This window comes from Zootermopsis nevadensis, unplaced genomic scaffold (genome assembly GCF_977971745.1).
Source record: "Zootermopsis nevadensis isolate Lab colony 2312 unplaced genomic scaffold, Znev_1.0 Znev_ptg000008l, whole genome shotgun sequence".
Taxonomy (NCBI): domain Eukaryota; kingdom Metazoa; phylum Arthropoda; class Insecta; order Blattodea; family Termopsidae; genus Zootermopsis; species Zootermopsis nevadensis.
The window spans coordinates 4,213,448-4,239,968 of record NW_028259140.1 but is presented as its reverse complement, the minus strand read 5'-3'; the positions used below and the strand labels follow the sequence as shown (position 1 = coordinate 4,239,968).

General features: G+C 34.1%; 4 protein-coding genes and 1 long non-coding RNA gene across 8 annotated transcripts in view; 4 read left to right on the top strand and 1 right to left on the bottom strand.

Annotated features, from left to right (window-relative positions):
• Positions 1–26,521, bottom strand: part of LOC147874450 (uncharacterized) — a 170,816-nt gene that overhangs the window by 47,691 nt on the left and 96,604 nt on the right. The window lies entirely within an intron of this gene.
• On the top strand, positions 776–5,134 carry LOC110833957 (uncharacterized). The gene is made up of 8 exons (XM_087344887.1): positions 776–935; positions 1,766–1,829; positions 2,094–2,155; positions 2,489–2,524; positions 2,658–2,781; positions 3,185–3,255; positions 3,604–3,684; positions 4,835–5,134. The coding sequence occupies exons 1-7, from the start codon at positions 876–878 to the stop codon at positions 3,631–3,633; spliced, it is 447 nt and encodes a 148-aa protein (XP_087201013.1). The 5' UTR covers positions 776–875; the 3' UTR covers positions 3,634–3,684; positions 4,835–5,134.
• On the top strand, positions 7,374–14,642 carry Obp56f (Odorant-binding protein 56f). Of its 2 annotated transcripts, XR_002544426.2 has the most exons (8): positions 7,374–7,511; positions 8,707–8,770; positions 9,099–9,160; positions 9,871–9,906; positions 11,110–11,242; positions 12,013–12,083; positions 12,861–12,954; positions 14,366–14,642. XR_002544426.2 is itself a non-coding variant. In XM_022072588.2 (7 exons), exons 1-7 carry the CDS (start codon positions 7,407–7,409, stop codon positions 12,885–12,887), a joined length of 498 nt encoding a protein of 165 aa, XP_021928280.2. In that variant the 5' UTR covers positions 7,374–7,406; the 3' UTR covers positions 12,888–13,290. The 2 variants fall into 2 exon arrangements, 1 of the variants encoding a protein (XP_021928280.2); XM_022072588.2 differs by lacking the exon at positions 14,366–14,642 and having other exon boundaries at positions 12,861–13,290.
• On the top strand, positions 15,325–21,344 carry LOC110833954 (uncharacterized). Of its 2 annotated transcripts, none has more exons than XM_022072589.2 (8): positions 15,325–15,349; positions 15,479–15,597; positions 16,827–16,887; positions 17,579–17,640; positions 18,164–18,202; positions 18,701–18,824; positions 19,518–19,600; positions 20,825–21,344. In XM_022072589.2, the coding sequence occupies exons 2-8, from the start codon at positions 15,535–15,537 to the stop codon at positions 20,846–20,848; spliced, it is 456 nt and encodes a 151-aa protein (XP_021928281.2). In that variant the 5' UTR covers positions 15,325–15,349; positions 15,479–15,534; the 3' UTR covers positions 20,849–21,344. The 2 variants fall into 2 exon arrangements, with proteins under 2 accessions (XP_021928281.2, XP_021928282.2); XM_022072590.2 differs by having other exon boundaries at positions 20,822–20,930.
• Positions 21,022–25,816, top strand: LOC110833955 (uncharacterized). Its single transcript, XM_022072592.2, has 7 exons — positions 21,022–21,157; positions 22,203–22,266; positions 22,917–22,981; positions 23,833–23,868; positions 24,199–24,322; positions 24,413–24,483; positions 25,703–25,816. The coding sequence occupies exons 1-7, from the start codon at positions 21,053–21,055 to the stop codon at positions 25,706–25,708; spliced, it is 471 nt and encodes a 156-aa protein (XP_021928284.2). The 5' UTR covers positions 21,022–21,052; the 3' UTR covers positions 25,709–25,816.

Below are 26,521 nucleotides of genomic sequence, written 5' to 3'. Positions count from 1 at the left end.
CTCTCATTTACAAAATTGGGCTAAGTAAGATATGCAAATAAAACGGCAGATTACAAGTACAGAATGTAGTGGATGGCATTACGTAATTACCGATAAAATAGGAAAGAAATATACAGAAAATTCGGGGGGACAAATTATAAAAGTTAACCCTGTCTTATTTTACCCATCGACAAAATAAATATAAGTCGTTCCAGAAATTGATAGAAAAATCAAAAATTTTGTTGATACTGTGTTTAGAACAGGCTTTATATACCTGCATTCCAAGCAGTTAAATTAGAATGAAAAGAAACTGTGATGCTTTGGAAATAAATCTGTGAGCAATATATTAAACGTAACTGTGTCGTCCATCGCGAATCTAAAATGTAGAACATAACGTATAAACTTGAGTCATATTCACTCTGTTACGCAGTTGGCTAAAATAATTATGTCACGCAATAATTATGGGTTCAGCATACGTGAGAACATTTATGAGCCTGAAGACAGGACAAGAGAGATCACAGTTAAATACTTTAATTCCAGGTACGTAACCCGTCGACGGTTACCGCTATTGAAACACTAAGATGTGAATAATTTTCATCTCCAAAATTTTAAGTCACGGAATAGCGGCTCTCTGTAACGTGACATGTTTTCGCTTTTATTAATTTTCCTAACCAAAACCATTTCATCAGAAGATCCTTATCTCCATTCAACTACTGTCACTATGTTGAGTTTTGAAACGACCTTTATATTTTAATTTGCGGATGTTGCATCACGGGAACAACACGTTTCATGGTCGTCAGAATCACCATACGTTGAGCAAACATTCGAACGGCAAGAGTTGATGTGTGCAGTCACCAGTTTTTAATCTACAGCTCACACAAGACAAACAAAAAGAGATGCTCACGAAAGTTATCGTTTTTCTTAGTGTCTTCTGTTACGTTTCAACTGGAACACCTGTAAGTTTAGTAACACATTTATGACATTATAAGATATGGATGGCACATTTACATAAAAGTCTATTTTACTTCGTATATATAAAGTCTGAGACATGAACAGAATTATGTTTTGTTGCTAAGAACCAGGTACGCTTAGATTCCTTGCATTCTAAAGCTTCGCAAGTTTCAAAAATGCACAAAATACTTCTAAATTCAGAACAATGTCAGACATATTCATTTTCTACGAGTTCTCCAATGTATTTTTAAGGGCGTGTTCCTTTCTGTACTGCGAAAACTTAGCGGTCCCGATTTATATTTCAGATTATGAATATCCATGGTTTTCTTCTGATGTGTGATGAAGTGTGGACGTGTAGGTCGATACCAATGTTTTGAAAGTATATTTATGAATATGGAGGCAGTATGTTCCTCCTAAACGTTGTTAGCCACCTACAATTCCGCAATTTATCACAGCCCATACATGTTTTATTATAATTACTACACCTTGAAACGTATCCCCCTAATATTTTATTTTGTATAGGACGTAATTATATATAATACACTACAGTAAACTGGATTCTTCACCTTAAGGTCAATATTTGTTTTATCTCATCCACACAATAATTTTCGACGGAGACAAAATCAAACGTTTTTAAGAAGTAAGATAAAAATTGAATTTGAAAATTACTGTAGTGTGCTTAATAGCTCTTCCATTAAATTATAAATTCAGTTCGACGTAGGGAACCACTTCTGAACTTATACGAAAATATATCTACTATAAAAGTATTTTTACGTATGTTATTTCAGTCTGAACACAAAATGTAGGCTAAAAATCGCTTTATAAACTATTTCAGACAAACGCTATTTCACGAAAGGAAGATGCGAAGATGTGTCAAAAGGCAACAGGAATAAGTGATGGCAAGTATATGTGATGAAATTAACATAGACCAAATTTCTGCCACCAAATTAAGAAACTGGTAGGTCGACATAGACCCGAATTAGTTTTAAGATTATGTACATATTACTACCAACCAAGTTTGTAACAGTTTAATAAGAATGAAAGTTTCCTAATAGCATTTATTTTATTATACAATATCATAAACGACAGACAAGCTATTGTAATGCTAGATAACTAAATGTCCAGAATGATTCACCGTATATCTTCTCATAATTTCTCTTCAGCTGATGCCGAGGAACTGCAAAGAAGTGAGGTTATAAACGATGAATCCATAGAAGCCAACAGGGTAAGCAGTTCCGTACTGATAATTACCTTTTGAAAAGTATAATAAAGACGTAACTTGTCAAATTCGATAAAAATTTAAACATTTAATAAAATAAACATTAATATTTTAATATTTTCCGTCAAATCACAATTTTTTAATAATAAGATAATAAAATATAAAATATTTAAAACATCATTTCACGTTCCGCATCGAATGATCGATTTACAAATTGGAACGTCTCTTATTATTAAAAAATTGTGATTTGACGGAAAATATTAAAATATTAACTTAATTCACAATATGACGCAAATATACTACCTTAAAATAAACATATATTTTATTTCTCATTTTCAGTGTTTTGTCGCTTGCATGCTAAGCAAAAAGGGAGTGGTAAGTACATATTCATAATTCGAAGCAATACTACTTATTTTAAAACTAAAACATTTTTTTGAGAATTATGCACTACAGTGTCAGATACACACATTAAAATCTCACGGCTAAGGCGGTTAACTTACTTGTGCAGATGAAAAACGGGACCCTGAATGTTGACACGCTAGTTCAAGTTTCGAAGCAAGCATTTCAAGAAGACGGTCGTGAATTGGACGAGGCGTTGTTCAGAAAAGGAGTTTCTGATTGCAACAGCACCAGTAAGTTAAAACGATTATGAACTGAGACTGGCGAACAATAAGGTCAACGATGTTCACGTAACAAATAAGCGTATCAGTAAAGTAACTTATAAACAAATCGCCCATTGATGAAAGAATTTTGTAAAAAACTACATTTGTGCGACAAGTAAGATCTGATGTTGTGAAAACGTCAGCGTTTGTCTTCTGGGTTGTGATACCGTCTGGAGTTGTAGGTAGTTACCTACGTTCCGGGAAAACATGCTGCCTCCATCATCCGGGCTGACTTCAACCCCACATTTTTCTCTGAAATTTTGAAATCTACCTACAAGTCCACGCAGTATTACAGCTCAGAAAATCAACATCGACAATCAATATGAAGTTTCACTTACAGGAGGAATTAACTTATGATTATTTAACATTGCAGCAGGAGAAGGGAAATGTGTTAAGAGTTATAACACATGGAAGTGTTTCCTCGAATTTTCAATGAAGACAATTGTAAGTACTTTAAAATGTGTGTTTATTATAGTTTTAGTGGTTGAGAGAGTTGGTACTTATGAGTAATACCATGACTCCGTTCTTGTGTGAATGTCTTTGGCGGCTTAATCATATTACTGGTCGTAATTATAACCGCATTCTGAACAGAGACACAGGTGCGAGAGAGCAAAGTTTTAAATCGATTATAACCAGTTCCTAGCATGTTTTTTTTCAAAATAATTACGTACAATAATAGTACAATTAGATGCTCTTTTATACAAAATGAGATAATATAATAATAATGAAATAAATGCGCCATAAAGCTCTCTCTATATATGTTTATAATTATGGCTATCTTTTTATCAACAGGCAAAAGAAGACAATGTTCGATCCAAGTAGAATAGCAGGAATGCCCCAGATGCCACATCAAAATAACCTGCAGTCAGTAAGGTACTTAACATTAAGTAAGAAGGGAAATGTTTAATGTCTGTATGTTTTTTGTGGCGTTTATGGTTCTCACGGCGATAAAATGTCGATGTTCTCGTCTTAGTTGTAACGCTCTGTGACCTGCAGATGCATACATACAGACGTGTCGAAACAACATAGGCCCTTTATCTTCAGAAGGTCACAACCCATAAATCCACATTGATATCTGATTACTATTTTGATTTTCGTCCTAAAAAAATAATGCGTTATGTAGCTACAATTATAAACACAAATATTATATTTATTATTACAAGATCCATTTCATGAATTTTAATGCAATTTTTATGTAACAGTTTGCAATTTCTTGTGGCCTTACCAAGCCATGTGGATAGTGGATACTATCATATGTCGTGAACACAAGTAAATACGGGGAATTTTATTGTGAAGCTTTTTCAAATTCTTACAACTTTGAGAAAATGTTCGCTACCAACTTATAACAAATACGATAACTAAAATGGAATCAGCATTAGTATCACTGTAAAGATGCCGTGCAGTTCTTGGTTCGTGTTCTTATAATTCATACAGTCCAATTATTTGCAGCTATTTCTCGGCACGTTTTGCCCAATAAGGGAATTTACTGGAGGAAAATAACAAACCAAAAGCAATAATAAGGGATATAAAACAGACGCGTGTGATTTATTTAACTGGTATAAAAAGCCCGCTGACATTCAACGGGGAACAGTTACTTTCCTGTTTTCATCCATTGCCCTTTTATACATTTCGTGCCTTCAACTCCTGCCCCCTTTCTTCTTCGCATTCTCTTCAAATCCTTTTCAACTCAGAACAAAAATCAAAATGTAAGCCGTCCTACCCACTACGTTTTTTATTCAGAGTTTTTAATTGCCCACATTAGACGTACTTTTACAAACTACCTAATGGTAGAACGAATTTTACATTGAATGTTACACCACGTAGAGTCATTAATGTAAACTTCTGGGTATCTGTTACGGATATATATTATAAAAAGTTATAAAAGATGCCTAGTGGTCTCCGCACTTGTAAAATAGAGGTGTTTCCCATTTCAATTTTTGGTCTATGTAAGCGGGAACAAACATTAAACTGTGATTTTATAGCTTAATAGAGATTATTTAAATTTTGACTTTACTTTTTTCAGGGATTTTTTTGGAAGACAACCACCCTTCCCAATGAAGAAAATAATAATCACTCACAAATCAATGTTTTGAATAGTTTTAAGTAATCTTCGCTCACAAATGAATATCTAAACTCACTGGCTGCACAGTATTGCTACTTTCTAACCAAAAATTTTCAAAAATTAAACATTGGTTAACATGATAGCTTATTATATTCTATTTAATAAGTTATAATATAAAGCATATACTTATCCTGGATTTACTGATAAGAAATGTAACTAAAAGCCGCTGTAACGAGAATATAATTTGTTGTAACCGCTTCATATTTATTTATACTAAGCATCGCAGCCTTCATATCCTTCGCGGTAAATTTGGAGATCCCGGAAAACCAGGTGAGAAACACTGTGCTATGGAAACTGAGATACTAAGATCTACAAGGCGAAATAACCCAAAAGGCTTTGATCTTCATACTTTCCGCCGTCAGAATCTTAAATCTCACTTTGTGCCAGATAAGGGCGGTGAAAACGTATTTAAACGCAACATAGCTGCCTCTTTTCGTGATTTTAGCAATCGATCGTATAATTTCATTAATTATTCTAGGGGACTGAACGACATCTTAAGCCCGTTATGCAATTGTTCCTAGTAATCTGTCATTTCAACTCTCTCAGAATTAAATATCTGTCTCTCCAGCAGAAACCGATGTGTTCGTTCGAGCTTTCAGACCCTACATTACAAGCACACCTTCCTCGAGGCAATGTAAAGAAATTCGCACAAATATGAGCACAGTAGATAAAAGAAGCACCTTCAGATTTTCTTTTATCTGTAACCTAGTGGATTTTATGGAATAGCGCTCATGTTGTTGGCGGCCCTGATAAAGCACTACGTCTGCGGTGGAATGAGAGCTACTTCATTTCTTGCTTATTTTGATACAAATACGGATTTATATATGCTTATTACATTCCAGATTTATTTTGTTCGCTTTCCTGTGCTATTATTAATACCACATGAATAACAAATGCCAAGCTTAATAGCATACCTGTGGCTATAAATCCAGTCTCTCGAACTAGCAGTGTCACCACATTTTGAAGTGAATATCAGCGTTTCTGATAACATGAACACCGCGTGTTAATGCAATAACTTTTTAGCATAGGGGTATTGTCTTCGATGACTGTAATAAGAATTTTAATTGAGTTGCCGTTATCATGGTCAGTTATGTTTCGACCCTTATTTGTTATTTAAAGGAGAAGAATAATATTTGTAATGTGTATATATACTGTAAAACACCAAAACCAAAAGATAAGTAACGTTGCTTTTTCGTATTGGGTAAATAAATCGGTCTTCTTTGCACTTCCTTCAAATTGTACCTTGTACATTGGTGACATATGTTTCCCTAGTAAAAATTATGTACATAATTTTGTAAGCGATGCATAAATTTTTCCACAGCACGAGTGAACATAATGTCAGGGTAGTCTGCTGTTGGTTGAACATGTACCAATCTAAGTCGGTGTATATCACATTGGTACTGTAAGTAAAGGACTTATTAAGTGGCCGTCTTATCTGCATCCTTTTATTTGAGCTAAAAGTCTGGGTTTTTCAAAATGTGTCCTTGACTATGCTCGTATTTTCCTCGGTTCCCGTAATGGTATCGTTTCTCATTAAGCATATTTGTCTCTCTTTCCTGTGTTCACAGGAAGGGCGGTAGGCTTATTCAGGTAACATTATCCTTTGCGGAAGTAAGCAAAAACTTTCCCCGGCCCGTTAAATGGTATCTCTTTTACTGAGGCCATAAAATTTGTAATTAACAACTTTCGTTTGATCTCTGTATATTTATTTTTGGTTCATATCTTCCCCTTCCTTCTTTGTGACATCTGATCCTGTTAAGCAAATTAATATTCTTGGAGCATATCTAGAAGTACCTGATACAGATAATTCAATTCCAGTCCCCTCAAGCTTTTTTGTATTCCTTAAATTAATATCAGAGCTAAAGCGTCCCCTTACTTTATCCCGTGCTGAATACAATATTCATCAGAAATTCTGCTTCATAAGACAAGACTGGGGCAAGAACTGAATTCTTTAGTATTATTTACATTAACTCTTTGTTTCATCAACTTAAAAAAATAAGATACTCCTTACTAGAAGCTTCGCGTGTGAGTGGGTAAAACTGCTGATGCGTCCTGTTTAACAGGATTTTTGTGGTTTTCGGTAATCTGTTAAGGTAAATGTTAGGATTATACCTCAAACACACAATGACAGTTCCTTCCCAATTCACCATTCCTGCCATCTGATGTGATGTATTAAGATGGGGAAGATATTATTAGATGATTATATGAAGTAAATGCATAGTTTTCACTGTATAATATGGATTAATATTAACTGCATATAAACTGACAGATGGATAGGAATGTTTCATTAACAGCGAATTTTAACACCATGCAAAAATATCAGTGGAACTGCCACTTTCCTTTATTATGCGCTGTTTTATGTTTCAATTTTTTTTAAAAAAAATACCTATTGTACTATGAGAGCATTTTGAATGACACGGAAGTAGCCAGGATCTCCTGCATTGGCTAAAGTTCACAGGAAGTAAACGTGGGCATGAATATGCGTGAACAGTACAGCAGCGTACCAGACAAAGGAATGGAGCCTCAGATGCTGGTCCTTGCTCTCAGTTTACTGTGTCACCTTTCAGATGCGGTACCGGTAAGTCATTAATTACTTTAAAAGAACAGGAGAAGAATATTAAGAATAATAAGAAATTAAAAAGCAAAATAATAATTTCACTACGTTTGTCCGTTATTCTGTTTCTAACAAATACATCACATTAACATGTGATAACGTGGAGAGAGTACAGAGTTGCTGTAGCGCATTAAACACACATATTTACGCATTTACAATAATTTCATATTTAAGATTTCCTATTTCAACCGACTAAATATTACGAAAATAACTAAACTTGCTTATTTGTTCGTTCAAGGGAATCAGACAAATATTCTTATTCATTGTATTATACTACTATATCCGTATGCTCCAAATAAATTACCATAAGGTCAAGTGACAGTTGTTTGCTGTCAGTAAGAGGAAGGCTGCACCTACAGTAATCTGTTCTAATTTAAGTATTTTCCCTACATACTTTTTATGAAGCAACATAGATAGACTGAATTATGTAATAATAGAAGAAGATTTACACTTTAAGAGATACAGCTTCCCTCTACGAAAAAAAATGCTATTCGCTGACAACGATTAAAAAAATCAGCTAACGATGTTTAACGTTACAATAAGACGAAAAAGTCCTTCAGTCGACAGCCAAAAAAAGATTTCGTTACCTAATGGAAGAACTCTGTCAGTCATAAAACCACTTTCCAGTGAATAACCACGCTTTATTGATAATATGTTATCACTCCACGAAGTGTTACAAGTTTCTTTATAAGACAATTCCCTTTATCACTGAGCGTAAGAAGCCGTAATTTTAAAAAAATGTCATGCCAATACATAAATGTGTAAAAAAAATACTGATAATTGCATAAACATAACCTACGTTTAATAAGAACATGAGTAAATAAGCGTATGGCAACGGTTAACACACAGGAATTAATACATTAAGCAATTTAAAGTAACAGCCGTAAAATTCGATTGATGCCAATAAAATGTGAATATTCTAGACCAGGATTCTGTACAATTTATACGCCCTACTCCTGATTGACTATTTTTAAACAGTAATAAATTGACATGTTCATATGACGCGATTTCCTTACGTCATCAAAATTTAGGCTGTGTACTACTGAGTTTATGCTAACCTTTGCACCAATGGTACTAACGGCTGTAATTCAGATGAAACCACTTAACCTGCCTCAGAAAAGTAAACCTGTGTAATATTTAGGTACATGATTTCTTACAGACAGATGATGGCTTCCCTAGTGAGGATATCACATCGTGCAAGATTTCGTCAGGAGTGACTGATGGTAAATATAAATTGTTTTAAAAACGTTTATAATTCTTCAGGTTAAAGCACTCGATCAGTGAAAACAAAATCCTGATCAGACGCACAAAAATCTGAAAATGTATTCAGATGCACTGATATTTTTATAATGTATTTTAAATGGCACTCGACTTTGTGGCAAGAACTAAGAACAGGCCAAGTGCTCTTCAAATTTCTATGCATAATGCGCAGTTTAACAACTAGTTTTCATTGTAAATACAGTCTACTGACGGTAAAGATGATAGCAGTGAGGAAATTTTTCTGTGTTCTTATTTCAAATAAGATATTTAATAACCTTAATTTTGCTGCAGACGAGGCAAAAGCACTACAGGAGAGTAAAACGGTGCAGGACGAGTCCAATGATTCACACAAGGTAGGTCCTACGTCACATCTGGATCTTTTGGCGAATTTAAAACCCTTTTGTTTGTTTTAAATGATTCATGCGTCATCATTCCTAACTGCTGTACTGGCAGGTTATCTTAGTATCTGTACGATTCTGATAGGAAACATTAGGTCCACACCGATCCTTCAACCACTTCCTCATAAGAGTTCGTACGGTGACCCAGGGCATCTGAAGAACGTTTAACAAATTCACAGCACGTAAGGTGATGGAGATCATAATAATACCGATATAATCCGCCGATGGTTTCTTAATAGTTAGTAGATCGCCTGACAGTGACACGGCCGGAAAGACTGATTGGCAACTAGGAAAGCAGGTCTCAAGATAACTTGAACGTATGGTAGTTTCACTCCAGTAATTTTAGAGGGTACATTAATTAATTTAACACAAAATAAAAACTCTTTAGGCAACTAATACTGGAAGATAACATTTGTGTTTTACGAGACTCGTACAGCTACAGATATGATTTTTATTAAATAAAGCATTTAAAATTGTTAGTAATAATTATAGTATTAACATTTTTGTATGTTGCCACTTGTGGACTTCATAATTTATATTTATTTTGGAACAAAAAGAATTATTACACAATCTCTCCTTCTAATGTTGGTTTCACAGATCTGAGGTAGAAATAGGGAAATGGAGTGATGTAAGGCATTCATTACATGTATTTATGTATGTTTCAGTGCTTCGTCGCCTGTCTTATCACACAATATGGTCTGGTGAGTATTGATCAAATTATATACCCAAGTCGTTTCAGACATTTGTGTAAGAGAACTCAATAAATTACTTGACTTTAAATAGCTTCAATGTCTAAATAAATCGTCTCATAATAGCGTACAGTTACTAAATTTTGTATTAAATAATCCGGCGCAAAATTTGATTTCATCTGTACACGGACATTTAATCTCCTTTTCATATCACATATATTAGGTTTATCCCACTTACCAGTGGATATAATCATCACTAAGGGTAAACTGAACAACTGAATAAAATAATTTATTCTACTTTTTAAATTCCATACTCTTTTCCTCAACATCTCAGAGATATTAAATTTGTTCACGTTGCACTGTAATTAATTTCGTAAACACATTTTATTGTCAAGAAATAACAATGCGTTTTACTGTTCTAAAAATGCAATGAGTTACATTAAACTTCCTAAAATAGATAGGGATATATTTAGATGTTCACACCATCGCTATCAACGTAATGCCGAGAGGAGTATGTAATCGAACGTGAGGAAAAATTTATTAGCAACAGCCATTCTAATACGCGATCGTATAACATCGGGAAAAAATGAAATGAAGTTTACAGTGCATTTAGCAGAATTTGGCTGCTTCAATGCCAAGTGATTTATTTCTTAAAATAAGGCAAGGATAATGATTCAATGTAATACAAATTATTGTTCAGAGATATTAAGACTAAATTGATTGTGTAGTTTTCTAACTACAAGTAGCTTCGTGTATTTCTAGAAACAAATTGTGGCTCGTCTGGTCAATAAATTCCCGGTTTAGTAAATTTCATTACCATATATTTTTCAAAATAGCCTGCAACTAGATAAGTGAGATTCGGGGGATGCTTGTTATTACTTAGTTTAAAAACTGTTGTTCCTTTGGCTTGTATCTCATAACATTAAAAACGTAAAAAAATAATAACGCTCGCTATTGTACTATGAATGCAGTACGTATCCTCACGCCCATTATTTTCAATTTTAATATTATCCTCCAATTGCTTGATGCGTATTTTAGTTAGTGCACAACAGCACTTGTTGAGTCAATAGTCAGAATATAATCGTTTAAAATATAATATTAACTTTGGTATTATCAGTTAAACCAAATGAGAATTATCAAAGGTGTTGTTTAATTTTTCTGATGACTGAGCGGGCACTAATTTACATGTGTATTTGTAATACCTTGTTTTATCAGATGAAAGACGACAAGATGGACGTGGAATTTTTGGTAGCCGTTATGAAAACAGCAAGACCAGAAAATGTCACGACATTTGATGATGAAAAGGAAGCTGAATATAGGAAAAATGTTAATGATTGCAACAAAGAAAGTAAGTGTGAATGAGATTTCATGTTGGTGTACACACATGGGTATCGACCGAAGTGATTATAAATTAATTACAAAACTGTACTTCGAGATTTAATTAGTGTTACTGCTCAGAATATAAATTTCGATTTTCGGGGGGGGGGGGGGGGCTTTGAGAGCGAGAAGTTTTTGTCAGTACTGCATGAAGAGTCTATTGCAACCCTATAAATTTCTCAAGATACTATTTTTAACGAAGCTATTTGAAATTAACAGTGTCTACACTGTCACACCAAATATTCGTAAAGCAAAATGAAACTGACCAACACGCCTCAAACACAAAAATGTTAAGCTACAAAAATTAATTAATAATCTATTAATTGTCAAATTATTTTACGTGTATGCCTCAAGGTATAAACTTAAATATGATTACATTAAATTTATTGAATGCTCAAGTTTATTTCGTGCAAACAAATTTATATTATAGGGCTACAAGTAGTGAGAAAGGTTAGTTAAAATTCAAAGGAAAATAATTTCTTCAGTATTCAGCCTTTCCGTTTTCTTCCTTTTATTTTTCATTTCGTTTCTCTGCTTCATTTTGTCCTTCGTACCGCAGTGATTTCCCATCCCTTTCTAAGTACAAAGATGATAACATCGGCTGTGTCGTTTTCATCACACACATCACAAGAAGACTCATGACTTCAGGACTCTATAAGTTCAGCCATAAGTGCGTAGAAGTAAGCATATAGAAAACAGGATTTTATTAAACACTAAACGTCAAAACTTCGTGTGTTACAGCCGGAGAAGGGAAATGTGGTTCCGGTTACAATGTATGGAAGTGCTTTTCCGAGATGTCAGTCAGAATGGCGGTACGTATCAACCGAAGTGATTATAAATTATTTATGTCTTTCTATATTAAAAACTACATCCACACTAACCTCTTTTAAAATAAATGTGAAATCAATATTACTTGTTCAAATGAATCGTAAGTAACTAAGTACACATTAAATGTTTATAACCACAAATAAGTCTTAAACACTCAAAAACTATAGTTTTACCCGTTCTTTCGTATACGTGTGAAATCTGTTCCCTCACATTAAGGGTAGAGCACAGAATACTGGAGGGCGGGGGTGCTTAGAAGAATTATTAGACCAGAGAGGAATTTATTTTCGGGAGGACTGAGAAAGCTGTATAATGAGATATGTCGTTCCTACGCTACATCAGATATTATTACGACGATCAAATAAATGAGAATGAGATGGGTGGGTCATATAGCGTGCAAAGGGAGAGGAAAAATGAACCGACACGTTGTTAAACACTTGCAAGACTACAAGGTGTCAATACACAGACAACCAACAACGACATTCCCATTGCACTGAGAACCTTAAATCTCATAACGCTTACATTTAACACAAAAGATAAATCATTTTTTACCTCAGAAAAAGGTGTAGGTTCGTTGTCAGCTTCCCGAAAGGTCCGATTTACCCCCAAGGAAAAAGTAGCCAGTAATTATTTTATAGGAACATGAGTGCTGCCCAGACCCAATCTTCACAGGATGGCGAGAAAAAAATCCCAGCCCGAAATGAAACCAGTTCCACAGGACTAATTCTTTATATTTCAATAACTAGACTTATTTGTTGTCACAGCTGGCTGAAATGGCGGAGAATTCGTAGTAAACGCTGATGTATTTTCATCACTATACCCAAGAGCAGCCCGACTACAAACATTATCATGAACAGAGTATGTAATCACAGAATCTATTTAACAGCTCTATCATGAAATGAATCTCAAAATTTCAGAATTTCAAACAATTTTATTGTAACATAAATTGTAAAATCCAACAGTGTCATTACTAGGGGCTACCGGAATAGATTTTATTATATAAGTTGGTCTATTTCAATATACTATTTATATCATTAATTGAATAAACTTTAAGAATTTCTGGTGTAAGATGAAAGATGTAAACTTTCACATTAATTATGTTACTTCACGAAATATTATTTGTTTCATACTAAGGTACTGATGTAATCGATATGTGTGTTTCGACAAGAATTAAATAAAGGTTTTTACAAGTAAGACAGCATGGAATCTGTAATATTTATTTTACGCAAAGTCTGATTATATGCTCATAGTAACACGTTCAACCATCTAGCTTCTGTTACACTCTATCATGACAATGCATAGCTTGTATACTAGAGATATGCGTTTCGATCTGTAACAGATTTTCATCAGTGTTCCATACTAATGTTCGTATGTGTCTCACAAAACGCAACCCAAAAGCACCGACTCTTAGAGGTTTTCTAAGCCCATTCAAAAAAGTTAGGAGACAGTATATTAATGCAGGCCACAACCGCTTTTATCTACATTCAAAATACCAACATCAGAATATTAACATTTTAAATATTATTTTTGTGTAAAACAGAAAATAATAAGACGAAAATCTAGATTAATACGTTAATGGAAATTTAATAAAATTTCTCATTCGAAAATTTAGATCAGTTTCTGTCGTTGAATGGAATAAAATTATTCTCATGTCTTTGTCAACTACATATGAGGTCAAACTACATCTACGTCCTGCCTTTAGAACACGAATCCCACAGGTCAGTGGACACGTCATATAACTGTCATAGGCGCATGACGAACTTCGTTACAGGAAACGTGATGGAATGGCCATGATTCATATCACGATCCAACAACTCCCGAGGTTCTACCCGAAAAACACATCTCTAATGTCCGGTAATCTGACATTTAACACAGTAATGTAAAACTCATAGTCTACACGCAGTCAAGCGGAATTCTACTGATGTTACTCTTTATAATACGATTTCTTCACATTCTAGTTGTGTGTGCTGTATAGTTTTCATATTTTGACAATATTTTCCTGTCGTAGGAGACTGTACTATGAGATAAGCTAGCGTAACATTTCAGTGGATTCTACAAAATAAAATTACGTAAATTGGAAAAGGTTTTACTTATCGACTTTTACATTAAATCAGAACGTGAAGATGTCGCCCAATAAGTTGAGCTCTCTTGGTTTATATCTTGTGTGTAAATTAATATTTACGTAAGTTATTTATTGCACTGAGTAACTAAATGTGTTGTGAGCGCACCAATCATTGATCGGAAGTCTAAAATGTGTTTTATTTTACAGATTTCATTACACACGTTTGTCAAAGACGTTAGCAAAGCGGGCCCACTACAGGTACAGTGCGAAGTCGATACAGAAGTTATGTTAAATGTTAAGACAGAAAATATGAGACATTCCACTACTGAACTTCATAAGTGTGTCACTTAAATATTCAATCAAGTCTTTATTTTTACCAATATTGTACTGTTACAAATTTTATATACGTTACCTACGCATTTGTGTAACTCAGTCATGTTAATGAAACTCAGAGTGTGAAATAAAGTTAATGATTAATATTGAACTCACAATTTCTGATAACGTATGTATGTTTGCTACATATTTACACATTCATAACAAACGAGTAATTTTAAGGTACAGAGAAGTTACTGAAACTCCACGGATCGTAATCCTTCTTCAGAAAGTAGTAAACAAATCCCTCTTCCCCTCATTTAACCTGGCAATTCATACCCTCAAGCAAATGAATTCAATCAATAATCTATACAATATAATACAATTTTGTTTTGAAATGTTTTTATTTCTATCCAGATTAAGTTAACACAATAACAGCCAGTGTAGAGAATATGTGTTATGAAAAGATTTTGTGTTGTACGGTCACTCTATAACAAGATCAAAATTGCTTTCTATTACATTTGAAATCTCTTCCGTACTTTCTTTTAACATTAAAGCAGTGCCTGTAACTAATGTTGTGCCAATATGAAGAACAATATGTTTCTAATGCAGTCAGGTGGGATTGGGAGAAATAATTTAGAAAATAATATTGACAGTTGATGTAGTTTGGGGGATTATCATTCTCCGTGGTAGAAAAAATACAAAAATATTTGAGACGCTTCAATCGGGATAACAGGCAGCGTGTCTTGACCACGGATAGTAAAAAATTAACGCCGGACACGGCTGAGCTAACTCACAGGCCTGCCAGAAATTACGGGCTGCGATATTCATTTAAAAGTTTGGGAGTGACTGTGATGTATTTCGTGACATGAAAGCGAGGTAACTTCATTGTGTTGACTACATGGTAAAATTTTCAATGCTGGATTACGACATCCATATCTATGGATCAAACAATAACAAAGGGAACGGAAACCATGTTTTCTCTCGTTACATTTGTTTCAATTTCAGCTAGAGGATTCATAACCTACCAGAAAATTATCATTGCCGATTACTCCATACATAACATGGCTGTAAGAAATTGTATTCTAATATTGGGGATTATTTGCAGCCTTATTTCAAATTCAAAGGTAAGTAATTCAGTTCTGTGTTGTTTCTTTTTTTAACAGTGGATCTCCACACTAAGCAGGTTGCTTGTCACTAGGCTACCTGGTGCATGAGGACTCCAGACATGGAGGGAAAATGTCAATATAACCTATTGAATAATCAATCCAGATGGCTGACAAGGGGTAGTCCTCCAGCTTGAAGGTTTAAAGGGGAACTAAAAATCCCACCTTAAAATAAATAGGATGTTACCAAATGTTACGTGGGTCTACTCTTGTAAATATGGTAATGAACCTCAAATTTCTATAGATGACGGAAAATTCCTTGTCTAGCTAAGAGTACTATTGCTTTTTCAAGAAGGACTTTGTTCCATGAAATTATGCTCTGCGTACACAGAAATTTTCGTCACTGGTGAAATTTAAGTAGTTACTTGGTTTAGAATGAAATATTAAATGCACTATGTTTGGATGAACCTGGCAATGACGTAACTAGGCAATTTTTTGCATGCCAGTAATATTTTATTGTTTGTAAACATGTTAATCTGCATTAGATTGCCACTTTGGAGATCCTTGAAACAGTTACTCACTTCGAAACCAAGCATGTAGCTGATCCCTACTTCAAAGGCTGAATTAAAACTGGAGGTGTTGGAACGCGTTGACACGAAAACAATTTCAATTTACAATTTCTTTCGATTTTAAATGTCACTGTTATCCCCAGATTTCCTACAATTTGCATATACTATCTTTAGAATAAATTTTGCTCTAAGACTGACTTTTAAAGCATATTATCCGTCAACGTTGACGGCAATGAAACTTTCATGTGCTGAACAGAAACATAATTTATTGCTGCATAGCCTCGTTCTCATTTCTTTCTACCAGAGTCGTCACCGTCAGAACGTTATTTTAATTTTTCCCGCGTCGCACGAAAGGCGCACTTTTTCAACAAAGGCTGACGTAGAAGAACCATGTTATTAGAAGCAGATAGCTAGACAATGACATTTAAAAACTATTAGACATATTAACAGTAGTAGAATTTTAGCTAACCAGATCATACGATGCCAAAACATCATTAAACAGTACGTTATGAAAAATATGGTCTGCGTTAGTGTATTTAATATTAAGGATGGATATATTGGTGAAAGGTTTCTTAATCAACTACAATATATTTTTGATTTAAATAACGTTAGGCTAACTTTTGTTGTAGTTAAGAGAAATTCACCTAATATATCCAAACTAATCAGCACTGATATTTCTAGGGAATTACAGAACAGGATACAGTAGCCTTCAAGAAATGTAAGGAAGAAAACGGAATGACAGGTAAGCAGTATGTAATATATTTCTTTAACTTCGAATAAAATTATTATATTATTAATTAAATGGTTATGGAATAAAAATATGCCAACAAATAATACACGCGTCTTCTCATTGCTTCACCTTATACGTATATAACAAACTATTATAAAGATAATCTGTACCTAAACAGAGACAGGAGAGTGAGTATTTACTCCTGCAGTCAGAATGTCCACAGCAAGAATGCACTGGATCATAAAATAAACACACGCATTTGCTCCTTGCGTTCTCATTCAGAACTGCAAAGAAAACTGCTTAAATGCGCCGCATGTGTAATAAAAGTCAATAATCTTAGGTAGATTTCTACAAAAATCAGACTATAATTTTCATTCTTAAGACGATTTCATAGAATTATCAGCATAATAAAATCCCTATCCTACGTACAAAGTCTCGAATTGAACCGAGAAACACAACAGAACAAGGGAATTTCAAACACGCAATTAAAATACGTAAATAATTTCATTTTAATAACAAATAGCGGACTGGGACTCTGTAACTTACTGAACGATTAATTTGAGTAAAACCACAAAATATTCACAGAGAAATTTCCTCCATTCATATGTAAAGCCTTTGCATTCTTCAAATAAATAAAATTCTCTTAACCATTTGAACGCATGATATATAGTAATAAAATTATCACAATTAATTTTATTTTCAGCTGCAGATGAAGTTAGTGCAAAGAGTGCTTTATTAAATGACACGATCACAGATACCCAGAAGGTAAGCTGTAGATGTTTATTACGTAATAAGGTATCCAACGGACGAACACCTAACTCCAGTTTGTTCTGTCTTCTTGAGCTATTCTTATTAACTTTGTAATTGTCAAATCCTAACGTTTATCATTGTGTCCAAACATCCTCGATATTTGACCTTAGTCTCAGCCAGCTGAATATAGTTTACATCTTCAAATCATATTTACGAAGATCCATTTCAATATTGTCTCTCCATCCATCATCCCGTCAGAAGTTTGACCAAAATTCTACGACTATATGAATATTTCAAATCCTTCCATCCGTGTTACATCCCAACATGCTTAATGTCGTAGTCCTGACTACACAATGTGAGGAAAATGAATTATGAAGTCACATTATATAATCTTTCCAGTCCTCTATCGCTTCATTTGTGTTAGGCCTTAAAGTCTTTCTCAGCATATCAGCATAAAAACCGCTCATTAAACAATTTAAATCACAACATATACAATGAATTAATTTCAATGCTTACATTTCCTTTCGTTGTTTTCCAGTGTTATTGGGTGTGTTTACTAACTGCCTTCGGTGAAATAGTAAGTTAAATTTTCATTTTACAAATACGTAATATTTACAATAATATGAAGTGTTTATAAAACCCGCTGTTCACTCAACACACGATCACGTTGCTGTTAGCTGTTATGTCATTTTGACTGCTAATCAAAGGTAAGAGTCACATATAAATTTCCATTGTGCTTCAAATTGTAGGCCTATATCCAGGCACATTTGCCTCCACAACCAAAAAGGGGCATCTCTAAGTTCTGACTGTTCAAATTTTCTTCAACTAAGTTTTGCTTCATATACGTACAAACTTTATTTATAGAACAAAGCCTAATACAGTACTTCCCATGTTAATGCTTTCAATTTTCAGATTTCGGTATTAGACAGTTGGGACTTTTCCTAAAGTATTCATTTAAGTTTCCAATATTGTTTTTAAATACAGGGGAAGATGTATTCGAAATTTTTCATTTTTAATGTGTTCAAATTAATGTTATCGAATGTATTACACGATAAACGTCCTACCGTGTTCGCAGAATGCTGACGGTTCACTCAACGAGGAAAATGCAGTTAAAGAATTTAAGGACTTGATCAACCATCACAAGATCCAGTACTCCGACGAAGAACTCAAGTCGGACGTTTCGGATTGTGCAAAAATAAGTATGTGTGGGGATCTTGGTAACTAGTCAGTTCAGTAAATAATCACAATTTAAAAGTAATGGGAACTCAGCGGTTGCCATATGTACTATTAACTGACAGTGCATGAAAAACCACAGTCCTACCTAATTTATCAGAATAATCATAAATTCCATCTCATATTAGAAACACTGATGAAGATGACAGTTCTAAGTAATAATATTTCATTTGGTACGTACTGATGCCGATCGAGGTATAGACCAAATGATGAAATTCTATCTTTGGATAATTAGCATGGAGCAAATTATTTTCTTGCTTCAAAATCATACAGAAATCAGACTTTCGTTTCCTGATATTCATCCTGCCTGATATACCTTTTTGGAAAAAAAATATAAATTACACAATGTATTAAAGAATATTGCCTAAAGCATTCAGTTTTTCACACGTAATCTGACAGGTGGCTTAGGCACAAATACAGCCCATTTACTCAATAAATAATGCTAAAGCAGTTGCATATATTGAACTGTGTATATCCTCTTTGGATGGACTACTAGATTTACTTACATTTTCAGTGCGCATCCAAAAATCTCAGAAAATGTGTCCTTCGGGATGTACTTTTTCACGTTCACAATTTATGAAAATCCATGTAGCATTTTAATCGTCATAAAATTCATCTTTATTTTATAACACTGTGTTATAGCAACGTTTTTTTTCCAGGAGGCGACAGTACGTGTGATAAAGCATTTGCACCATGGAAATGTTTAATGGATATTGGAAAACGACTCTATCGCAAAATTATGGTAAGAGTAATGACTTACTGTACATACGTAAAGTGAAGAATGTCTGAAACCTAATTTTTTAGGCGATTATAAGATGTGAAGCGTTGAAAAAAATACATGTTTTTAGCAATACCTTATTTTATGGACGTGAAATACTCCCAGTGTTCGAAATATTTCCGAACATAAACGTAAGGACAGATGAAGTGTTCCCTAAAGGAATATAACAGGAACTCCATCTACATGTAATGCACATGAATTTGCGTTAATATAAACAATAGTAAAGGATTTAAATACCATAAAGTATAATGCAGAAAGACTTCTAGATACCAGAAATATAAATATAACTAAATATAAGAACAAGATAATAAACCAAAATCAATAACAGAATAATAATAATGATAATAAACAAATAAAACATCGTTTTAAGAATGTTTTACGGTTTAAATATTAGAAAATAACACAAATAAGAACGAAATTCTCGAAATTCTCAATCTTAAATTCAGAAAATGTTTTAATTTCGCCTACTTTTTTAAAATCTGAAAATCAGCACTTTCAAAATAATAATAATATTGCTACTTGATGGATGTGAAACATGATATTTTGCTTCAAGAAAAGGGTAATATTTATAATCTCTGAAAACAAACTGCTCAAAAGTATATCTGGCTCTAATAAGAAAAATTTTAGGATAGACGCTACATAACAAGGAATACCGTTATTTGTAACCTATTATTTTGTGAGGAGTCCCTGCTTACGCTCTTCCTGCCCAAGGCCTGAAATTTTCTGCCAGTTGCGCAGAACAAATTTTTACTTAAACCCAAGAAATTTGGGTAGCGAAACCTATAAAAATACAACACGTTCATAGAGAACCTGCTTGCCCTATATAAGGCTTCCAAGAACGCCTAACCAACATATTCACTCTGAAGATGGCAGCTGCAGTGCTTGTCGAAACGTTGGATAATTTTCAACACTCAATGTGGCTCATCCCAAAAAGCTAACGTTTTACAACCTCTTCTTCTCTATAGTCGTTAGACCTATTTTGTTGCCTGGCTGTCTTTCGTGTGCAACTCTGGGCATTTAAGAGGATGTGTTGATAAGTTACAACTTTTGAATTATTCTCCACAGTGATTTAAAAGCAAGCTCTTAAACTGATTCATGTAATTCCCCACATGAAGCTGACCTTGATAAAACAACTATTCATCATACGAAACACTAATATTCTTTGTATGTTTGGCTTTATTTCAGTAGAGCACGGATATTCGCCATGGCTGAGTTACCACATACAATATTTGTCACGACTGGTTTATGTAACCTTAATTTTAATGTTTTCAAAATATATTGTGCATTTCAAATATTCCTTGGCTGGACGTTGACGGAAAATGTACTCACTGTATTAAACCCAACAAATATAAGCAACAGAGCCAATATTCTCTGCAAATTATAAAACAAAAATACTTTACGACGATTATACATTATATGTCAAGTTGTAAACAAGTTTTCTGTAAAATGGAGCTGAAGACATCGCTTGTTACATTCGTAATAATATTCTGCTTGCCGAAAGTTGTTCCGCAGAGTTCAGACGTAAGTAAAATTTTGCTTCCAAGGCATTTCAACTTTCAACAGCGTGCTTATTTCAAACTACAAGGACTCAGAAGTTGTCAGTAACAGTTCCGTAAAATCATCTCGTGTGCAGTGTGTGTAACGTAAAACGTGTATCTTATTTTAAGTTATACTCTGACTAAAAGAAATTATACATCTAAATACCAAATGCATATTTATTATTTCTCTCCGCAATCGACGATAAATCATGAGATTCCTTACACAATATACGTCGTAATAAAAGGACGCATATTAAGTTCTGAACATTTTATATTAATTATTTATCTATTTCACTAATCTAAAAATGTGTTTAATTCATCAACTTGGGCTACTTTTAATTTTACGTCAGTTGATAGGTTATTAACTCCACGAAGCAGAGATCTTCTTCAGCAGATACCAGACGATCAACTATGAAACAAAATTTTCCGCTTTCTTTATGAAAACCTAAATATTTATTACTGTGTTCACAAGAGATTGCCACTAGGCCTTGTCGTATGCCAGTTTAATCCAATTCAAACCCTCCTGTACTATATCTTAAGATCCATTTTAATGTTATTCTCCATCTGGGTCTAGAATTACCAAGTTGTTTATTCCTTTCATGTTTTCCAACCCAAAATTTTGTATACATTTCTTCAATCTCCCATTAATACCACGTACGTCACTTAATGTATTAAATCTTTTAATGTATTTCAACAATGGAATGGCAAGATTTTTTAAAAAATTAAATAAAGTCATTTTCTGCCCTGAAACTCAGGCGACAAGCTGTAATAAACTAGGTAGTTCTTAGAACTGAAGAAACAAACACTCGAGAGAATTAAATTTATTCGCACTTTTAATGTAAGACGCTGGAATGACTACTAATGTTATCTTCACAAAACGGACTAACATGTGGCTTTGGCCTTACATGTCTTTCCACATGAAGGACATAAAGAGCACTGGAAAGGTGAGTGTAATAACGAAACATCAAAAACAGAGTAAATATTACACTAAGAATCCGAAAACTACAATGTACATTTATTTGTTTCAGTACAATGATGAGGATTTCAACATCAAGGCAAAGAACTGTCAGCATGAATATGGTCTCACTGACGGTGAGTGAAAATCAAGTTGAGTTCTGTAGAGTCGTTCTTTTATATGATTCTGTTTTGATCTATTACCTCCAACGGCTTAAGTTCAATACATACTATATTAAATACGCTAATTTGATTTCACTCTGTAAAGAAGAAGTAACATGTGCTATTTCTATGTATTTTATTTATTTAATAACGCCATCATTAGCTCAGACTCAAACGATATATCTAATAAACAATAAACTGAAAGAGATATGGGGATAAGAAAGCAAGCGGTCGTTGCCTATTTTAAGGTATTGTACCAGAATTATTCTGGAATAACTAAGAAAAACCACTAGATATCTTAGTCGTGAAAGCCAGTCTCTCGATCAAGATATTAACCAGATATTTCTCTAATAGGGAACAGAAGTCCTAACCGCTGAGTCGCCATGTTCGGTTAAAATCAAGTTTTGAAAACTTGAAAGAAAAAATAAAGAATAATTTATATTGGAGTACTGATAGTGATTACAACGTAAAATCGTATCATCCTACAATTACCAAAAGTTTTTAAATAAAAAGAACACTAATTTTTTTCTAAACCCTGGTAGTGCTTGTTACCGTACTTCTTTAGAGTTGGCAGAGAAGCCTTCAGTCATGCAAGACATTAATTGAATATATTTTCTTTGATGCAGGAGAATTTGATGAATTTATGAAGAGACCAGATCTCCCGAAGGAGGAGCCCGTTGAATCGCGACGGGTAAGTAAGATGCAACAAACAACAACCTAATTGACGTACTAATGAGCTGCAATGACTGTCACTCACTCCCTGAAATGGCGACAAAAATTGTACAGGGTGTTTACAAATATTCTTTAAATTTACAAAATCAAATTCTAAAAATAGATGTGCGTAATAATAAAATCTGTGAAGCATGACCAGGAACTGTCAAACGTCTCGCCATTTATCGGATTCAAATGTGAGACTCACTGATGATACGTCCAAGTGATAATCAAACTCGTTTTAAATACTGCATAACATTTGCATGTCAACTGATTCCCAAGTATCTCAAATGCGAATTTTCAGTTAATCATTCTTCTTTCAACAAGACAGTGCATCAAGAAGAAATCTTTTGCTAGGGAGATCGGTTAAAACAGGCGGACTAACAGTATGGCCCCTTAGATCACCGCATCTGTTAGATTTATTTTTTGAATGAATATATTAAGGACACTGTCTACAGCCCCATCGCCTCACAACCTCTGCTAGCTCAAAATTCGCATTTCAGATACTTCCGAAACAATTTACATGGAAATGTTTTCCTACACTAGAATGACAATAATTATCGATCGTTCCGGCTTATATATATTCTACACTGAGACCCACACTGAAATCGATAAGTGGAAATCAAAACTATCAATGTCGTTTCCGTTTACGTAAACTTCTCTGTAAATCCTTCCCACAATCATCAGTTATAAATATCACCATTTATTTTGAAAAAAATTTAAGCCATAAGCAAACATCGCGGAGTTCTTACTGTGGTACATTATCTCGGTTCCTCTATTTCTCATATGACTAATCTAAAATAATGTTCATTTTTTCCTTTTCCTTTCCAGTGTTTTGCTGAATGCATCTTGACTGTAGAAAACGTGGTATGTACATGTCCATTACAATATTACCAGAAGCACAAGGTCTTGTTTCTCAACAGTGCACTTTAATCCTTATTAGTATTCAAGTAGAAAGCGTTCACGTCTACGACAAAATAAATATATTACAGGAAACAGCCAAATAAAATATATTAAATGTCAATTAAAGCAATATTATTTTATAATTTCATATATCTCTTAAATACCATATTTCTAAACCCTCTTTATTCTTAAAAGAAACACGAAATATATTTGAATGTACAGAGCATTCATCGTGGTAATACTCCACAACTAAAATTCAGTTCTGATATTTATATTTTACCCCATTTTGTATAGATGAAAGATGGCAAAATGGATGAAGATGCAATTGTTAAATTTGTAAAAGAAAGTATCGAAAAACGTGGAGGAAAGCTTGAGGAAGAGAAGTTCAGAAACGGGATTTCGGCATGTATTAAACAAAGTAAGTGGCAATGTTAATCGTGACATTTTTTTATAAAATCAGCTTTCATGATAGAAAGCAGTGTTACTGATATTATACTCTGTGCGACAGGTGGGACCGGAAAATGCATGAGTGGCTACAATTCTTGGATTTGTATCATGCGATTTCTAACAGAATATCGGGTACGTATAAGAAAATAAGCAGAATTTATCAAAAGTCGAGATGATTTTTTTTAAAAACTAGAAAATGTACGCATAGCAACAATTTTTAAGCATTTGCCAGATCCCTACCTTTGCCCTTCCTACATGGCGGCAGACACTTCAAGTTTGTCTGAGACCAATGATCTAATCTGCTTTCGGTGGTAATTTAATCGCGAGGGATTGCTCCCACATGATCAGGCTTCCTGTCTTCGCTTTCGACCTTTGGATGTGTTCACAATTTTTATCGGAAATCGTTTTCTTATCTACAGTTTACAGAACCTAATTTTAAGAGATTATATAGCTTTATAAGATGGCTGTCTTCTGGGTTGTTGTACCGTGTAGTCTGGTGGAAGTTTGCCGATGTTTCAGAGATGCTGACTGCTTCCATCATCGGGGCGATCGCCCTGATTATGGAGGCAGCAAGGACCTCTGACAGCCATCTTCAGACTTACCGCTGTGAAAACTTCAAATCCTACTTACACAGTATCAGCTGCTTGACTGTAGTTGTCCACTTATGGAGGCTAGCTGTTTCTAAACGACCCAGTTTAGTAGGGACTCCCCAACTTTTACCATAGGACGGTAACATCTAGTTTCTGAAAAGTTTTGTTCTTTTCGGAATACCAGATGATATTACAAGTCCAGAAATCTAGTAGTAATAACTGTAATAAACGAATATTTTCAGCTTATATTTTGGAATCGTCTAGAAAGGAATTGTTAACAGAAGATATCAGACGAACATTCAAATAATGTTATTAAGTAACAAAGTGGTAGAGAAAGCTCTTGTGCTTGGTAGCGTTACACTCCGACTGAAATCAAACGTTCTAAATTTCTTAATAATATGTCATCATACAAACTGTTAGTAGATAAAATATAGATGTTCTAAAATTCTTCTTCTGTAAGTTACATTTAAAGCATACTTCGACACGGTAAATTTATAAAATAGAATTTAGAAAATACTTGTACTGCACTGTAGTAAACATTTTTTGTTTTGCTCAAAGTAATCCTAATCATGAAGATTTCTGTCTTCTGGATTGTTGAGCTGTGTAGTCTGGTCGATGTCTGATGACGGAAGCAGTATGACCTCTGAAACGTTGGTTAACATGGACCAGACTACACAGCGCAACAACCCAGAAGACAGAAATCTTCATACTCACCGCTGTGAAAACCTCAAATCTTACAATCCAAACCATCTTTCTTCCAGCAATGAAAATTCAGGCTCTCACATCACATCGCTTTTGTGGAGGCACGAAGATATTTCAAATGTTTATTGTGTACATTCTGATAAATAAAGGACAATAAAATATATAAAATAAAATTTAAGGCTTTAATTTTAACTAAAACAAACTGTAATTATCTCCCACGTTATTATTCTTCAGGCCCTATGGTCTGTTCCAATTTAAAAACTTCTGAAATATTATTACATGTTAAACATTTGCTAGGACTTCATGGAGAGAGAGGAATAACGCCTCTGTACCCTCTGCGACATGGGTTAACGGCCTACCCAATCTCCAGCTGTTTCATCTATCTCTTCTTACCCCGAAACTCGTAAATAATATTACGATTCAGTCTGTTCCTCAGATAAATGCAACACCTAAAAATTTCGCTGATAAGGATAAGTAAACGCAAAAGTTTAGTCCGAAAAAGCCTTGCGAGTATCTAAAACTCCCTAAGAAGATGTACACACACAAGGTTAATAATCGGTATTACAATGCGTATAAATCTTTTTGGACACTCTGTATATGAGGATAATATTAACATAGATATGTAAATACAATGTGAGGGCGTGGAGTGAAATCGTGAGCTCAGGACGAGTTCCAAGTGCGAAAACGAATGAATATCTTCAGGCTTAATTAAAGCCGGTGATCTCCTTGACCTGTTAATAAACTCTCAGATTCTATGCAAGAACTTTGTTCCCTACAGTCTGGGTTAATTAGAGTTCATTTCATAACATTGGAGGCGGCATGTGAATATTTTAAATAGTACTTGGTTTATAGGAGAGTTTATAAAGGCTTCAGTAGTC

Bases quoted from the DNA above. Each gene is read 5' to 3' on its own strand.
- LOC110833957 (XM_087344887.1), top strand. From the start codon at position 876: ATGCTCACGAAAGTTATCGTTTTTCTTAGTGTCTTCTGTTACGTTTCA. The intron at 936-1,765 runs GTAAGTTTAGTA...AAACTATTTCAG, and splicing joins ACGTTTCAACTGGAACACCT to ACAAACGCTATTTCACGAAA. The intron at 2,782-3,184 runs GTAAGTTAAAAC...TTAACATTGCAG, and splicing joins TTCTGATTGCAACAGCACCA to CAGGAGAAGGGAAATGTGTT.
- Obp56f (XM_022072588.2), top strand. From the start codon at position 7,407: ATGAATATGCGTGAACAGTACAGCAGCGTACCAGACAAAGGAATGGAG. The intron at 9,907-11,109 runs GTGAGTATTGAT...TTGTTTTATCAG, and splicing joins TTATCACACAATATGGTCTG to ATGAAAGACGACAAGATGGA. The intron at 11,243-12,012 runs GTAAGTGTGAAT...CGTGTGTTACAG, and splicing joins TAATGATTGCAACAAAGAAA to CCGGAGAAGGGAAATGTGGT.
- LOC110833954 (XM_022072589.2), top strand. From the start codon at position 15,535: ATGGCTGTAAGAAATTGTATTCTAATATTGGGGATTATTTGCAGCCTT. The intron at 16,888-17,578 runs GTAAGCAGTATG...TTTTATTTTCAG, and splicing joins GGAAGAAAACGGAATGACAG to CTGCAGATGAAGTTAGTGCA. The intron at 19,601-20,824 runs GTAAGAGTAATG...TTATTTCAGTAG, and splicing joins GACTCTATCGCAAAATTATG to AGCACGGATATTCGCCATGG.
- LOC110833955 (XM_022072592.2), top strand. From the start codon at position 21,053: ATGTCAAGTTGTAAACAAGTTTTCTGTAAAATGGAGCTGAAGACATCG. The intron at 21,158-22,202 runs GTAAGTAAAATT...TATTTGTTTCAG, and splicing joins TTGTTCCGCAGAGTTCAGAC to TACAATGATGAGGATTTCAA. The intron at 22,982-23,832 runs GTAAGTAAGATG...TTTCCTTTCCAG, and splicing joins AGCCCGTTGAATCGCGACGG to TGTTTTGCTGAATGCATCTT.